The 17,480-nt window shown below is 47.4% G+C and overlaps 1 protein-coding gene across 3 annotated transcripts in view; it reads left to right on the plus strand.

Moving 5' to 3' along the window:
- The window catches only part of ASZ1 (ankyrin repeat, SAM and basic leucine zipper domain containing 1), a 434,600-nt gene that overhangs the window by 38,724 nt on the left and 378,396 nt on the right, over nt 1-17,480 (plus strand). For 2 of the 3 annotated variants that reach the window (XR_003858727.1, XM_029616793.1), the window contains exon 2: nt 8,316-8,415. Coding sequence is in view for 2 of the 3 variants with exons in the window: in XM_029616793.1 (XP_029472653.1) it covers nt 8,316-8,415 (100 nt within the window). In the remaining variant the exon portion in view is untranslated. The remainder of the gene's footprint in view (nt 1-8,315; nt 8,416-17,480) is intronic. The other variant, XM_029616795.1, reaches the window with a different exon arrangement.

Here is a 17,480-nt window from a genome sequence, read left to right on the forward strand (position 1 = left end):
GCTCTTTCATAATAGGGTAATGTTCCATACCTACCTGAAGTTTCTACTAAAAGTTGTCAGTTTTCTACATTAAGCCATCATGCTACCTACGTTCTTCCTGAAACCTCATACACATGGAGAGAAAGCCCCTTCATACCTTGGACTGTAAATGGGCCTTGGCTTACTGTAAAAGAAAAACGTGGCCTCATCATCTGTCTTCTAAGCTGTCAGAAAGAGGTCTGTTTGATCTGCTGTATTGTCACATGTTATGGCTAGTTTTAGTTTATCCTGTTGTCCATGGAAAACACTGTTTACGGGATTCATACTTGCTTTAATCACCATTTATGCAGTTTTTCCACAATAGAGTGTTGCTTTACACTCACCCCATACTTGTCGAAATTGGTTTCTGCTTTTCATTTGAATCAAGCCATTGTGTTAACCATGTTCTTTTCAAGGTCGCGTGCATTAAGGGGAGAAAATCCTATATTCATTGGACTACAAGAGGGTCTTGATTTACTATCTGAAGAGAACTCTTATCACATTGTCAGGCTTCACAAATTTTCATCTCTTATGATCCTAACAGATTGGGCATATCAGTTACCAAGCATACTTTGTCCAGCTGGCTAGCAGACTGTATTGCAGATTGCTATACTCTGGCTGGCCTCCACATCATAGATTCTGTGGAGACTCACCAAGTGAGAGCCATAGGTACCTCAATAGTTTATCTCATTAAAGACATCTGCAAAGCTGCAATTTGGTCATCAGCTCACACCTTCACATCCCATTATTGTCTGGACAATCTTTCAAGAAGTGATAGTACCTTTGGACAAGCAGTTTTGCACAGCCTGTTCACCCAGTAGTCCATTCTCCATGGTAGAATCTGGGTTACTTTTTCAGTAATCTCTCCACTGCAGCCTTCAACTTGGGACTTCCGAAATGTCATGGCTAATTCAGTCCTGCTTGTTGACAGCAAAAGCATGTTTGCTTACCATAAATAGGGTTTTTTGTAGATAGCAGGATGAACTAGCTTAAACCCGCCTGCTAAACTTTAGCTCTACTACTGAGCTAAAGTTCAGCTCTGCATTTAACTTACAAGGCAGCACCTGTACAGGAACTCCTGAACATGCTCTGTAGAGTAAAAGCTCTATGAGCTGGGAGTGAAAGGATCATGTCCTCTACATGTCATAGCTAACTCATCCTGCTGTCTATGGAGAACACCATTTATGGTAAGCAAAACATGCTTTATCTTGAGACAAGCCGTTATGCCCGTTAAAACGGGCTACATTTAAAAAAATTTTCGGTCTGTTTTCGGAAACTGCACCCCTCTACACTTCCCTTCCCTCCCCTGCCCCCACTCAAACTCCCTTCCCTCATTCTCACCTCCCCCATCATTCTCTCTCCCCTCAGTCATTCCCCACCCCCTTCCCTCTCCCTCTTATGCTCTTCAGTGTGGCCTGCTCATGAAGACAGGAGGTCTCCGGGGATCCCTCCCCAGCGCGCACCTCTGCTGCTCCATGCCACCACTGCCTCCCGATATCGCTGCCGCTGCTCCTCCCACCTAGTCTAGCTCGGCTCACCTGACACTCGTATACCGCCGCCGCTGCTGCTCCTCCCAATGCCATCTTAGTTCTGCTCTGACCGACGTACTCTCCCGCCCGCGCATGCGCAGTAGAGCTGCTCTCTGCTGCGCATTTGCGGGCCGTTGGTCAGAGCCCATTTATAAGGTAGTTCCTGTATGTACCTGGCTCAATCCAGACAGTGGGTTGAGCCTCCTTTCCAGCAGGTGGAGACAGACTAAAACTTGAAGGATGCCCTATATCAGGACAGAGCCTATCCTCTACCCCTTCAGTATTCGACTGTCTCCAGCAGGTGCAGCATCTCCCCTTCAGTTCTCTGCTGTAGGCTAGTCAGCCTCTTCTTCTTTCTTTTTTGGCTCAAGCAAGTAGTTTTTATTTTTTTATTTATTTATTTAAAAATATTTCTATACCGTCTTTTCAAACTAGTTTGATCAAGACGGTTTACATATTTCGATTATATAGAGCCATTAACCAAAGAAAAAATAAAAATAAAAAATAAAATAAAATAAAAACATCAATTTGATTCCCGCGTGTTTTAGAATCAAAGGAAAAAAATCTATGAAGGAAATTTTGCCGCCTTTTAGTGCTTTTTACTGTTTTTGTGTGGGAGACGTCCGTCGCCCAGCTCAGGGGGGCTTTGCCCCTTTTGCAGGAGGGGGTTCCCTGCATAGTCCTGAGTCCGTGGATGCTTCCAGGTGTGGGGAATGACGCTCTCTGGGCCTCGTTCCCCCTCTGACTGCCGAGAGGGTTTTGAACCCGCTGCTGCGCTCCAGTAAAAAAAAAAAAAAAAAGTTTAAAAGTTTCAAACTTTCAATAAGTTGCAGGTACTCACCTACCTCTAACTTATTTGCAGCAGTTGACCAGCTTTTTTATTTTTTTCTGGTCAGAGTAGGGCTAGAACCGGCAGCCAGAGAAGCAGAAGGCAGCAGGTTTCCCACCTGCTCTCTCCTGCTGTGCAGGCTGTCAGTCAAGCTTTTTTTTTTTTTTCAGCCTTTTTTTCTTCAGCCGCGGCTTAGCTATGTCCCGGCTGGCAGCCTGCCTTTCTTGTGGGCTGCCCTCTTTGCGTTTTTCGCGGCAGGGCCTCTGCACTGCTTGCCTGCCGGGTGGGGAAGGTCCCTCCTCGGCAGGACAAGCAAATTTAGCCCGGGGCTCCACTCCTCCCGGCATGGCTAGGCCTTTCCCGGGTCGGCAGAGCCCGGGAACGGCTGCCATCTTGGATTTTTTATCGGGGCCGATTTCAGTGCTCCCTGGGGCTGGGGGGCCAGATTTTTTTTGATTTAACCCCCGATTTGGCCCCTGAGGGTGCCCAGGAGGGGGGGTCCTGACCTTCCCTCCCCCCCCCCCGCCAAATCCAGGGTTCCTTTTTCAGCGGATTTTGTCCTCCTCATGCACAAATCTTATCTAGCTAGCCCCCCCCTTGCTCCCCCTTCCCCCGCCAAAAATCTCTCGCTCAGCGCAGTTGACCACTGGACCGGCCGCGGAGGCCCAGGGACCAGTTCGGGTGCGGGTGGTCCCGGGGGTGCCCCCCGGTGTCTCCCGTGTCCTCGGACCCTGCTGCTTCCTCGGATTCGGCGGATGCCCCCCCCCCCTAGAGGGGGATGACCCTAGAGCCCTCCGTCTTTTTCGTAAGGAGGAATTAGAGCCCCTCCTCCCTTTTTGTTTTGCAGGAGCTGGGTCTGGAGAGTCCCTCCGTGGATAATCTCATGGCCTCGCTCCCTAAGGATATGAACCCGGTTCTGGGAGGGCTCCGGCCTCGGCCTTTCCCTTCCACCCCATGCTTAAGCTCCTTATCCTGCGGGAATGGGAGGCTCCTGAGGGTGCGCTTTGGGTGGGGCGTGCGATGGATAAGCTCTATCCCCCTCCTGGAGGAGGGCTTGGAGCTGTTGCGATATCCATCGGTGGATTCTTGTTTCTGCAGTGGCCAAGCACACCACGATTCCGGTGAAAGGTTCCACGGCCTTGAAGGATTCACAAGATCGTAAGCTGGAGGCTCACTTGAAGCGCATCTTCGACGTTCTGGCCCTTGGGGTCTAGGCATCTTGCTGTAGCAGTCTCATGATGCGAGCGGGCCTCCAGTGGGTCCAACATTTACTCTGCGCCCGGGAGCTTCCGCCAGGTGAGGCAGAACAAGCCGAACGTCTGGAGGCAGTCACCGCTTACGTATCGGACGCCCTCTACGATCTGGTCCGTGTCAAGGCGATGGTTTCGGCAGTGGCGGCCCGGAGGCTCCTTTGGCTACGCCACTGGTCGGCTGATCAGTTCTCGAAGACTCTGCTGGGCATGCTGCCCTTCAAAGGTAAGATGCTCTTTGGCTAGGATCTTGAGAAGCTTAAGGACTCCTTGGCTGACAACAAGGTCCATAAGCTCCCAGAGGACCGCCCTAAGTCTTCCCGATCCTTCGCGGCCTCTCGCTCTCGTTTCAGGGGCCAGCATCGCTTCGCTTCTCGGGGGCGGGGCGATTCTGCGAGGGGGGGTCTTCTCGTGCGCAGTCCTGGTCGCAATCCTTTCGTGGCAGACGGCCCTTTCGCGAGGGCCAGCCCGTGCGTGCCGCCGCTAAACCTGCCACGCAATGAAGTTGTCGACCCATTCCTCGGTTCCTTACCTCGGCGGACGCCTCTCCATGTTCTTCGAGGAATGGGTCAAGATCACGTCGGATCAGTGGGTCCTCGACATTATCAGAGACGGGGATGCTTTCGACCTCGTCAGAGAACTTCCAGATCTTTCTTTTCTCGCCTTGCGGCCGGGCCAAGAGGGACGCAGTGGTCCAGACTCTCTCTCCAAGCTTCTGGATCTGGGAGCGGTGGTCCCAGTCCCGGAAAGGGAAATTGGCGCCGGCCAGTATTCTATTTACTTTACCGTGCCCAAAAAGGATGGGTCCTTCCGCCCAATATTGGACCTCAAGAGGGTCAATCGGGCTCTCAAGATCCCCCACTTCCGCATGGAAACCCTGCGGGCGGTCATTGCGGCGGCCCGCCCCGGAGAGTTCCTTGCTTCCCTCGATCTCGCAGAAGCTTATTTTCATATTCCCATTCACCGCGACTATCAGAAGTATCTCAGATTCCACATTCTCAACCAGGACTTCCAGTTTCGAGCTCTCCCCTTCGGCCTCGCAACCGCTCTTAGCACCTTCACGAAGGTCATGGTAGTAGTAGCGGCGGCCTTGCGCCGGGAGGGGATTCTCGTCCATCCCTATCTGGACGATTGGCTCATCAGGGCCAAGTCGGAGACCTCTTGCCGGCGGGCAGTGGATCGCGTCTTGGAGCTCCTTGCCTCTCTCGGGTGTATAGTGAACTTTTCCAAGAGCAAGCTTCAGCCCTCCCAGGAGTTGGAATTTCTGGGAGCCCACTTCGACACCCGAGTAGGCAAGGTTTTCTTACCTCGGGCGCGAGCCCTCAAGCTGATCGATCAGGTCCAGACTTTGATTGCCCTACCCTCCCCGACAGCCTGGGATTATCTCCAAGTCCTGGGATCCATGGCTTCTACCATCGCCTTGTCCCCTGGGCTTTTGCTCATATGTGTCTGTTACAGAAAGCTTTGCTGTCCCGTTGGCAGCCAGTGTCTGAGCAGTTCCACGTGGTCCTTCCGTTCTTGGATTCTACTGCCGACGAATTACAGTGTTGGCTGTCTCTTCCTCATCTTCTGCAAGGGATGCCTCTTCAAGCTCCACAGTGGACGATAGTGACCACGGACGCCAGCCTGTTGGGCTGGGGTGCGGTCTGCCTTTCTCAGTCCACCCAGGGAACATGGTCGCAGACTCAGTCGCGCTGATACATCAATCGACTGGAAACTTTGGTGGTCCGCCTGGTGCTTCAGGAGTTCCTTCCCCTGATCCGTGGCAAGGCGGTACGAGTCCTGTCCGACAACTCAATCACAGTGGCCTACATCAATCGCCAAGGGGGCACTTGCAGTCCCCTGGTAGCCTTAGAAGCCAGCCGTCTCCTCGCTTGGGCAGAGCATCACCTACAGTGCCTTGCAGCTTCTCACATCACCGGAAAAGGCAATGTTCAAGCAGACTTCCTCAGCCGGCAGTCGCTCGATCCGAGAGAGTGGGAGCTCTCTGACGCGGCCATGGCTCTGATAGTGGACAGGTGGGGTGGTCCTCACCTCGACCTCATGGCGACTCTGCGCAATGCCAAGGACAATCTGTTCTTCAGCCGCTGGAGGGAGCACGGCGCAGAGGGCATGGATGCTCTGGCTCTACCTTGGCCAGCGGACGTCCTTCTGTACTTGTTTTCCCCGTGGCCACTGGTGGGGAAAGTTCTCAGGAGAATCGAGCTTCACCGGGGACCGGTGATTCTCGTCGCTCCCGAGTGGCCGCGAAGGCCGTGGTTCGCGTATCTCATCAATCTAGCGGTGGACGGGCCCCTGTGCCTCTGTCATCTCCCTCGTCTCCTCCGGCAGGGGCCTGTATTTTTCAACCAGGCCGATCGCTTCTGTCTTGCGGCCTGGCTTTTGAACGGCGTCTCCTGAGGCACAAAGGTTATAGGGAGGAGGTCATCTCCATTCTGCTGCGAGCCCGGAAGCAGTCGACCTCTCTGGCCTATGTGCGCATCTGGAAAGTTTTTGAGTCCGCGTGTACAGAGGCGGGTGTCCCTGAGCGCTCCGCCTCGATTCCTTTGATTCTTTCTTTTCTTCAGAAGGGTCTCTCTAAGGGCCTCTCCTTCAATTCTCTACGCGTTCAAGTCTCTGCGCTCGGCTCTCTCCTGGGTCGGGTGGACGGTCATGCCTTAGCAGCTCACCCTGACGTGATTCGTTTCCTGAGGGGCGTTAGACACCTCTGCCCCCTCGGTCCACGTGTCCGTCGTGGAGTCTCAACCTAGTCCTTCGTGCTCTCTGTGCGGCTCCCTTCGAGCCTCTTCGCCACACTACGCTCAAGGATCTTACTCGAAAGACTGTCTTTCTGGTCTCTATTTCCTCTGCTCGCCATATATCCGAGCTTCAGGCGCTGTCCTGTCGGGAGCCCTTCTTGTGTTTCTCGGAATCCGGGGTTTCTCTCAGGAAGGTTCCTTCCTTCTTGCCTAAGGTTGTCTCCGCTTTTCATGTCAACCAGTCGGTCGAACTCCCAGCGTTCTCTCCGGAGGAGATTGCGGGTACGGCGGGGTGGCGACCTTCGTCGGCTAGATGTAAAACGAGTCTTGCTTCGCTATCTCCAGGTCACCAATGACTTCCGGGTATCGGACCATCTCTTCGTTCTTTGGAGTGGTCCCAACTGCGGTAAACAGGCTTCTAAGACCACGATTGCGCAGTGGTTGAAGGAAGCCATTTCCTCGGCGGATCTTTGTCAAGGTCGTCCGCTTCCTGAGGGTCTGAAGGCCCGTTCTCAGGCTACTTCGTGGGCGGAGAGTCAATCTGTCTCCCTGCAGGAGATTTGCAGGGCCGCCACTTGGACGTCTCTGCACACTTTTGCTCGGCACTACTGTCTGGATGTACACGCTCCGGTGTTCGGTTCCTTTGGGCGGCAAGTGCTTTGAGCGGGACTGTCTCGGTCCCACCCAGTTTAGGGAAGCTTTGGTACATCCCACTGTCTGGACTGATCCGGGTACGTACAGGAAAGGAAAATTAGTTCTTACCTGTTAATTTTCATTCCTGTAGTACCACGGATCAGTCCAGACGCCCTTCCCTGTCTGTCTTCTGCCCTCTCGAAGCTTGTTTTCTTGCAGGTCTGCAGATTTCCATATATTTCTTTGTGCAAGATTACTGAGCATTTACACCGGAAGCCTTGGTCGTTTTCTTATACCAAGTTGATACAAGAGCGTATAGGTACACCATGTTTTCTACATTATTCTATATTTGCTCTGTTGAGCTTTACAGTTACTTGCTTGATCCTGTTCTTGGGTTTGTTGTTTTATGCTTTGACATCCTTCAAGTTTTAGTCTGTCTCCACCTGCTGGAAAGGAGGCTCAACCCACTGTCTGGACTGATCCGTGATACTACAGGAACGAAAATTAACAGGTAAGAATTAATTTTCCTATGAAGCAAATGTGGATGCTGTTTGCTAGGCCACTTCATGTGTAATTGACTTGACACTATTCCCACTGCCGACTTCATAGACAGACATAAATGAACCTGGTGTGAAGAAAGTGGATAAAACACAAGTAGTTCAGACAACAAGTAAGAAAGGAGCTCCTTATGAGGCATTTTGTTGGGGGCAGAACTGTAAATGGTTAAAAATGTTAGGATCGAACTTCTGTTTCCTGAGCTAAATATAAAGGAACCTTATTAGCCCTTCCCTAGCAGAGCTTGGTTTTCTGTAGTCTTTTCAGTCCATGGAACATATTTAAACTTTGTTATAAAAATGTATATGAAGTCATTTAATTTATTAGGAATGACTATTCTTAATTTTGAATGTGTGATGTAACATATAATCATTTCTCATGCATAACTTTTTTTTTTTGTGTGTATGTGTTTTGGTTTGAATCAGAAATTTCCAGTTGGTTTTTTTGGGGCTTTCAGCTCATTTGGAGCTGATTGCTAATAGTTATGGTGCCCTGAGCCTTCATTTATTTATTTACCCAAGGTTTTCTTCCTTGTTCATGGCTGTGACTCCCACCCTCCTTGGGTTTCTGTATTCTGCCTTGTGCCACAAGTTATTCTTGAACATAGGGAAAGCTAAATTAATTGTTATACAGTATTAACTATAAACTTGCTACAGGAATCACTGTGACCATTAACTTGTATCTGTGTAAGGATACTGTGATAAGATTCAAAATAAAAAATAGTTATTGCTGTATTTGACACCATTTTTTAAACTTGTTTTAGCAGTTAAAGAATTCATTGCAGACAGAAGACAAAGAAGAATCATTAAAGAAAGCTTTAACAGTGGGCAATGTGACTTTGGTTGAGCAACTTTTAGATGCAGGTAAAAATTCTCAGTAAACAAATCAATTAATTTTAATGTATTGGCCAGTTGTAGAGTTTCCAAGTTTGTTTTCCTAGAAATCGTCCAAGTTTTTTTTGTATGTAATTTTTTTTTTTTTTAAGTGTGATAAGGGTTCATTCCTTTTTGGTCAAGTATTAATATTGATTACCCAGGTCAACATTTTAAGAACAAGACCTTCTGACTACCAAACAAGAGAAAAATCTGGCTTATCACTTGGTGATTAATTTTTATTATGCAGCAATAAATCTTGGTTATTCTGACAAGATAAAATTTTACAGAGCTTCAGTTAGCAGCCATTAGTGGTGATACATACATATAAATAGCACTTATAGTGCACTTTGTAACACCATAAGCGCTGTACTTGTGTATGTGTAAAAAAAAAAAAAAAGCTGCAGAAGGAGAATGGGGAAAAAAAGCTGAGACAATGACAATAGTGCTTATTGCACCACCTATTTTTTTTTTAACTTTTTTTTTTAATTTGTAAACATTTTTAATCAAACTGACATTTACGGAAATAAGACAAAACAGGAGACAGAAATATATGTATCATCATAAAAGGAAATCAAACCACCTACTTTTTAACCCACTTGCTGCCACTGCCTCATCCGTTGAACTCTTATTACAATAAACATTTCTTGTCCATAGAAACACACCAATGGCATATAACACTAGCAGCCGTAACATCCTCCCACTCCCTGAAACAAAGAATGCAGATGGAATTGGTGGTGTACGTAATGTGGAAATATCAGATCCACAGTTTTATTAACAAATTACTATGAACACACGCACACACTCACAGGAATCAAGCCCACCTTTCCTCAACAGTCTTTTGTCATCCTTTTTCTGCCATCTTTTGGCTGGGCCTTGGTATACATTGATCTAGTTTTATTGTGAATATCATCTTAATATAAGAAGAATTTGACACCAAACCAAATTGATGGCAGCAACCATTGGAGCACACTGAATATCTTGGTTAAGAATCAGTAATCTGTGAGAGGACATGCAAGATAATTTGGCTGTTTCTTAGCATCCAGTCAGATGAATCCAGAACAAGTGGGTTATGTACCTCTACCAGCAAATGGAGTCTATGCAAATTGACGTCTCAGTACATATATCTCTGCAGTGACATCAGCCTGCCAGTAGTGCCCATTTCCAGCAGATGGTGGATATGCATCTCCCTACTGGGGATTGCTTCATTAAAAAAAAAAAAAAAAAAAAGGAATATTACATTCGCCCCACTCCTACTGTGATACCAAAAGGTCCCTCCCACAGTTAAGAATTCCTAAGGTAATTTCTGTGGTCCATCAGATGAGTGCCTTGGTCCGGTTCTGGTTTTTCAGCCGGCGTTGACTTAGCTGCTTAAGCGGCTGAAAGGCAGCAGGGGCAGGAAGCAGAGCATGGCGGTGACAGCATATGCCCTCGCCTCCAGTAGCCGGAGACCATCTTTGTTCTCAGCAGGTAAGGCTGAGCTCAGGTAAGTTAATATTTGCTTTCTTTTTTTTTTTTTTTTTTTTTTACACAGATATAAAGGAGGCTTTTTCCCCAGGTCTCTGTGCTCAGTACGCTGTTCCGACATTTGTCCCACACATGGGAGGCTGAGGGACGTGGGCAGCCTCTGTAGGCTAGGCCCCACTCTTAGGCTTTTTTCGCTGCATGCCACATGGTAGACCGCAACAACATTTTGTGCGCTTTTGCAAGGCTGTCCCCTCTGTTGGTTCATTGTGTGCATCTTGCTACGCGTCCAGGTTGTGCATCCAGTTTTTGGTTGCTTAGTTGGGCCTTGTATTATGTGCATCTCAGTTAAGTGGAGAATTAAGTGGCCGTATGCTTACCTGTGTGCACAAGTTTTATTGTGCGTTTAAATTGTTTTACATTTATTTTTGTGACGACTAAGTTTTGGGTGCCTAGGTTGGATGCCTAATTTTGAATGTACAAAAAAAAAAATAAATGCAAGCTTCCGGCCACAGCTCAAGTGCACTGTCTGCCGTAATCATGCCTATGCGTAAGAAACCTAAGCACCTTTCTCTTTGCACTGTCTGTCAATTTTGGGCATCTCAACCAGGAGTGCCCGCTAAATTGTGTTAGCGCTGTTTGAAGGCTCAGGGAGAATTGCCTGACTCTTCCCAGCCGGATATAGTCCTAGGTGCGGACGGCTCAGGTGGGGTGCCAGATTTTGGAACTCACCTAACTGGTTCCTCGGTAGGGGACAGTAGCTCAGTGAGTACGCCTCAAGAACTTCCTGGATTGGATGCTTCTGGGTAGAGTCTTTTTCAGGAATTGCAATCCTTTCTTCAGACGCAATCTTCAGCCCTTTCTAATACTCCCAGAGCAGAGTTGCAGGTAGGACCCTTGCTGGGAGCTACTATTAAGCACTGGAGTATTGCTAGATTGGCAGCTGGATTTCCTGATGGGAGGTCAGGATGGCACGGATGATGCTGATTTTGACTCCCTTGAGGATGGTGAAATTCCTGTAGGATTAGAACTGTATAGAACTATGCTATGGTTCTTTCTTAAAGATGAACTGCTGCTCTGATTTCCCAGACTTGAAAATGCTCTGAGTTCCTGAGGCAAATGCTGTGACTGAGCTGAAGGAAAATCACATTTTGGTTTCCTTGCGTAAGGCCTCTTATTTTTTCCCCTTGATGGAAGCCATTCAAGAACTAATTGATCTTGAGTGGGGCACCCAGAGGCTAATTTCAAAGGGGGGGGGGGGGGTTGGGTTTTGGAAGGCCCGTACCCCCTGGATCCAGTGGCAAGAGAGTGCTCATGTTTTCTGAAGGTAGATGCATTTGTGTGTGCAGTCTCTTCCATCATGAGTGGCCTTGAAGGATGCTCATGATAGAAGGATTGAGACTATCCTTAAGCAAGCATTTGATACAGTGGCAATGACCTTGCAGATTGCTTCTTGTTCCCTGGTGGCTCGATCTTGTTTACTTCTCTCCCAGGAGGTTGATGACTCTGGGGTGAACTCCAGGGCAGTTATGGAGCCAGCTGCTGCTTTTTTGGCAGATGTGGGCTATGATTTGGTCCACTCTTCAGCCTGAGGAGTGGCTTCCATAGTAGCGGCCAGCTGTCAGTTATCGCTGAGAAATTAGTCGGCCGATGTGACCTCCAAGGTTAACCTTACCAAATTGCCCTTTAAAGGCTTGCTATTATTTGAGAGCAAATTGGAAAAGCTGGCCAGTGAGTGGGGCGAATCTCTGGTTCATTTGCCAGAAGATAAGAAGCAGATGCCACACTCCTTTAAAATGATAGATCATACAAGAGGTTCCAGGTGTTTTCATCCCTCTAGAGGAATGACCCTTCAGAGAACTTGAACTTTTGGTAGGTCTCAGTCCTTTCGTCCCTGACAGCCAAGAAGGGGTGCAGGTTCAGGTAGTGGAACTTGCCAACCCACTCCTGGGAACAGGAGATAGGGGGGACACCTCTCTCTCTTCTATCAGAGGTGGGTCAAAATCACATCGGATCAATGGGTCCTGGAGGAGTTATGAGTAGGATATGTGCTGGAGTTTCGTAGTGTTCCGTGGGATATTTTCATGGTGTCTCCCTGCCACTCATCACAGAAGAAGCAGGCAGTTTAAACTACACTAGCAAGGCTGCTCAGTCTGAAGGCTGTGGTTCCAGTGCCCACATCTCAAGAAAATACGGGTCGATATTCCATTTATTTCATTGTGCCCAAGAAGGAGGGCTCCTTTTGTCCCATCCTGGATCTCAAAGGTGTCAACAGTCATCTGTGGGTGATGCATTTTTGCATGGAAACATTGCGCTTGGTGGTAATGGCCATACAATAGGGGGAATTTCTGACCTCTTTAGATCTGAGGCGTACCTTCATATTTCCATCTGACTAGAGCAGTAACGCTTTCTGCGGTTCTAGGATGTCATTATCCGTTTCGGGCCTTGCCCTTTGGTCTGGCCACCACCCCAAGGACCTTTTCCAAAGTAATAGTGGTAGTGATGGCAGAATTGAGAAAAGATGGGATTCTTGTAGACCTATAGTTGAATGTCTGGCTGATTCGAGCCAAGTCACTGGAAGAGAGTGGCAGAGTGACCCGCAAAATGATTTCCCTGTTGTAGGAGCTCGACTGGGTGGTGAACCAGGCCAAGAGCAGTCTTCAACCTGCTCAGTTGTTGGAATACCTCTGGATTCGGTTGGACACGAAATAGGGCAAGGTTTTCCTGCTGGAAGAGCGCATTCAAAAGTTGATATTGAACAGTCTGTGCCCAACTGTATGGTCCTACCTGCAAGTACTTGGCTTAATGGCAGCGACCCTGGAAGTGGTCCTGTGGGCGAGTGTGCATATGCATCCTCTTCAGCGTTCCCTGCTGTCGCTGTAGAACCCGTAGTCTCAGGACTATTTGATTTGGCTCCTCCTGATGATGGAAGTCTCCTCCCAATTGCAGTGGTGGCTGCAGGCGGATTATTTAAGGAAGGGAGCTTCCCTGGCACCATTGGACTGGTTAGTACTGAAAATAGATGTGAGCCTCCGTGATTGGGGAGCTCACTGTCAGGAGCTGACAGTGCAAGGTCGCTGGAATGCAGAAGAGTCTTTCTGGAACATCAATCAATTGGAAGCCAGGACAGTCTGGTTGGCATGTTTGCAGCTCAGCAGGGTCGATTGGTCCAGATAATGTCTGACAATGCAATGACTGTGGCTTACATCAGTCAGCAGGGAGGAATCAAGAGGCAGCAAGTGTTGCCAGAAATAGATCAGCTTATGGAATTGGCAGAAGTGCATCTTCTTACAGGAGCGAGGCCCTTAGCATGAAAGCAGCGTCTAAGTGTGCAGCTTAGAGCAGTCAGAGTAGCGAAGCAAAGTCTTTGCTAACTCAAAGTGGTAGCGGAGGCTAGATATACCCAGAGGTACTGACGTCATGCGGTGGGGCCGCCTCCGAGGTTCCCGCCATGACGTGTATTTGAGCGTAGGAGATGTGCATGCTTGTACCCTAGGAGGCCACGGGAGTGAGCGTGGCGGATGGGGATACCCATGCTGGTTTGGAAACGCAGAGGTACTTAGCATCAGTGGCAGCCATCTTGCCCAAAGAGAGAGAGAGAGGGGAGAAAAAGAGGTAAGGCAGAGCAGTCGCAGCCATCTGCGACCGGACGCAACAAATACATTCTTGTCTGAGCTCAGTGTTTCCTGTTGGCTGAGTATTGATATGGTTATCTGTTTTTAATCAAGTCTTTTTTACTAGTCTGTCCACAGTTTGCTTTTGAAGAAAATACTGGCAGACTGCTGTCACTGCAGGGGTATATTTATTTATTTTATTTATTTAAACATTTTTATATACCGGCATTAGTTGTGGACATCATGCCGGTTTACAGTAAACGGGTTAAGCTTAGAAATTACAATTTTAACAGGGAAATCAAAACTGGGAGGGGGGTAACAAGAATAAAGAGTAGAAATAATAACAATAACATGGTTCCTCAATGTGAGAAGAGAGGATAACAAAATATGGTTCCTCAATGTGAGGAGAAGAGAGTAGACGCAAAGGTGGTCTATTTTTTATTTTTTTTTTAAAACTGAGTGGTGGCCTTTTATTCTGGGAAAGCTTGCCTTTTGTACTGTATATATGTACTGTAACATCAGTTTGCTCCATCTGCTAGTAGAGGTGAAAGAAGCAGGAGAGAGAAATAGCCTAGTGGTTAGAGCAGTGGACTGTGAACCAGGAGACCAGGTTTCAAGTCCTGCTGTTGCTCCTTGTGACCTTGGGCAAGTCACTTTACCCTCCATTGCCTCAGGTACAAAAACTTAGATTGTAAGCCCTCTGGGGATAGAGAATACCTACAGTACCTGAATGTAAACCGGTGTGATATATCAATTGAGTTCAAATGTTGGTATATAAAAAATAATAATTTAAAAAAAAAAAATTAACAACTTTAGATAAATCCTTAATAGAAGAATCTAACTTCACTAAAACATTCCACAAAGTATCCATAGTTATTGATGTAGGTCTTACTATTATTTCTTGAGATTTTGCTTTCCCCTTCATATGTTTCGGCACCTCTTTAGCAGATTTTACATTCATTTCTAATTTACTCTCTTTAGTTTCAATTATTGAAGGAAGAGTCCCCCCTTCCAATACTTCTTTCCCATTTAATATTTCACTAACCTCTTCCAAATCCAACCCATCCTGGGAGCTTTCTGGCAAACTGGGGGAAACTTCCCCATTTTTACCAGGAGGTGGTGGAATGTCTGGCGCTCCTGGACTCAAAGAGATATTGTCGGCCAATAGGGAGAGATTTAGCTCCATTTCCGCCCCTATAGCGGCCCCCTCTACAGGAGCTATCTGTGGGGAGTTCAACCAATCGGCTACTGTCCTCTGTCCTTGATCTAAATTTGGTGTACTTACGGTTGGCTTTAATTTTGCCTTCCGTTTTTAGTATGAGGCATTTATATAATGAACAGATCAAGGAACTTTAGGACAGTTATACCTGATTGTCCCTACTTATCAGATGCTTCTCTAACGAAGGCAAAAGAGTCCTAACCACACAAAAAAAAATAAAAAATTTTTTTTCCCTTTTCTTCCCTTTCCCTTTACTTTTCCTATCTGGATAGAAAAGACAAGAAGCCCTTACCTCTATCAAATTTCTATATAAGCCCAGTTGGATCCAGTCGGAGCCAGTCAGAGCCACACGCCCCTTTGGCGCGCGACTACGCGCCGAAGAGAGGCTGCTTTAGCTGTTTCCTGTAGCCCCTCCCTGTAACAAGGTCCAACCTGTTTGGCTCTTGGGTACACCGTTGGGGCAGGCTCCTGCCTACCCCCGGAAGCCACAATGCAGGGAAAATAAGAAAAGTTCCACTGAGACACTGCCAAGCAGGAAGGAAAAAGGCTCCACACACCACAATCAGGTAATGAAAGTTCTCTTTACCTCCTTTTTTTGTATTTTTAGTGTTTAATTTTAAATTAGTACCGCATCAGCAAGCCCGTCGGCGTATCTCAATACTTAGAGACCGCTCGGACTAATCAATCATTTGCGGTATTTTTTGGTGTAAAAATGCCTCCCCAGAAGGGTATCTCTTCAAGATCTCACTTGCTCATGTATCCCGACAGTTCATTTTTCAAAAGGTGGCTCGACAATGGCCGGAGTTTCGCGTATGCACGCTTCATCAGGAACCTTTATTATCTTTTATTAACAAACATATAGTCGGCTGTTGGTACCCTTCACAAATATTTCATGTTCCATACCTTCAACAAGAGCATCAATAATATGCCAAAACCGTATAACTCAGTACTTATCTTCACTGTTGGCTTCAAATATTGAATCCTTACGTGGGACAGAACGTCTCCTGCTTCTTTCAACATAGGAACAGAGACCATCTTACCGGCATACCTCTGTTTAAATAATACTACGTGACCAATGAAACCTCACTGCATCAGCCATGACATCGTCATGGCATTCACCTGTCCATTCAGAAAATTTTTTTTTTTTTTTTTTTTATTATTACAAAAAGACATTTAAATCCAAGCTGTTAAGTCCAAGTGGGTGTACAGTCTGTAGCCGATGTATCCATCTCTGTTCAGACCACAACAATTTCATATTTAAATCCCCACCACGCCAATGTATAGTCAAGTGTTCCAATATGCATACCTGTAAGTCATAAAAGCTATGGGACATCTCTTGACAGTGTGAAACTAAAGGAGCATTCACCTGATTATGTGCTAAACATGAACGATGTTCGATCAATCTTGTTTTCAAAGAATGCTTTGTCTTCCCCACATAGAATTTCACAGGGGCATTTGATGGTGTAAAATACATCCACCTGGTGTCTGCCGGGAATTCCCGATCCAGTTATTAATACTTTTCATCAGGTAGTCCTACGTCAAGTACGCATGGGTTTTACAGTGAAACATGATTTTTCAAATTTGACTAAGGAAGAAACAGCCATTAAGGAGCTACGGGAAAATCGGGACATACCGTATTTTTCGCTCCATAAGACGCACCTGACCATAAGACGCACCTAGGATTCAGAGGGGGAAAATTAAAAAAAAAAAAAAATGTATGCTAAACCGGCTCTGCGTCTGGGCATCTTATGGAGCAAATTAGGGGAGTGTATAGCTTTTTTTTTTTTCTCCCCATTTTGTTTTCGGGTCTGGGGAGGGCCATTTCGGTCCACTCCCCAGATCAGAAAACTTTTCTTTCTCTGGGAACCCCTCCCCCCCCCCCAAAACCCCCCATCCCAACCCTTTAACAACCTCCCACCCTCCTGACCCCCCCCAAGACCTGCCGACTTAATTTACTACAACCCCCCACCCTCCTGACCCCCCCAAGACCTGCCGACAATTTACTGCAACCCCCCACCCTCCTGACCCCCCAAGACCTGCCAAACGTCCCTGGTGGTCCAGCGGGGGTCCGGGAACGATCTCCTGGGCTTCGGCCGTCGGCTGCCAGTAAACAAAATGGCGCCGACGGCCCTTTGCCCTTACTATGTCACTGAGACCGACCAATAGCAGCGGTCGGTCCGCAGTTAGTGGCCCCGTTAACAAATATGTTTAATGCTCTGCGGACTAGTGGCAGGATATTTCAACAGGCCAATACCGCAGGGATTACTATATTAGCAAAACCTGGACGAGATCACACTCTGTGTGGGTCATACCGACCGATTTCGCTTATTAACATTGACCTAAAAATTTTGGCGAAAATTTTGGCTCAACGATTGGGTTGGGTAGCCCCATCATTACTAGCGCCTGACCAATCGGGTTTCATACCTGGAAGATTAGCATCAAACAATGTTAGAAGAGTCTTTGAGCTTATTGAATATGCGCAGCAGAAGAACATACCTACTACCCTCTTGTCCGTGGATGCGGAAAAAGCCTTTGACAGAGTTCATTGGCCTTTCCTATTTCAGGTGCTCAAAAAACTGGGACTGGGTGTTCATTTTATCAACTGGGTGGCTAAACTTTACGATCACCCTAATGCCCGAATTAAGATAAATGGAGCCTATTCGCCCCCATTTGAGGTCAAACGAGGGACTAGACGGGTGCCCACTCTCTCCTCTACTTTTCGCTTTGTCGCTTGAACCTCTTGCTGAAAGGATAAGGAA

Source organism: Rhinatrema bivittatum, chromosome 9 (genome assembly GCF_901001135.1).
Source record: "Rhinatrema bivittatum chromosome 9, aRhiBiv1.1, whole genome shotgun sequence".
Taxonomy (NCBI): Eukaryota; Metazoa; Chordata; class Amphibia; order Gymnophiona; family Rhinatrematidae; genus Rhinatrema; species Rhinatrema bivittatum.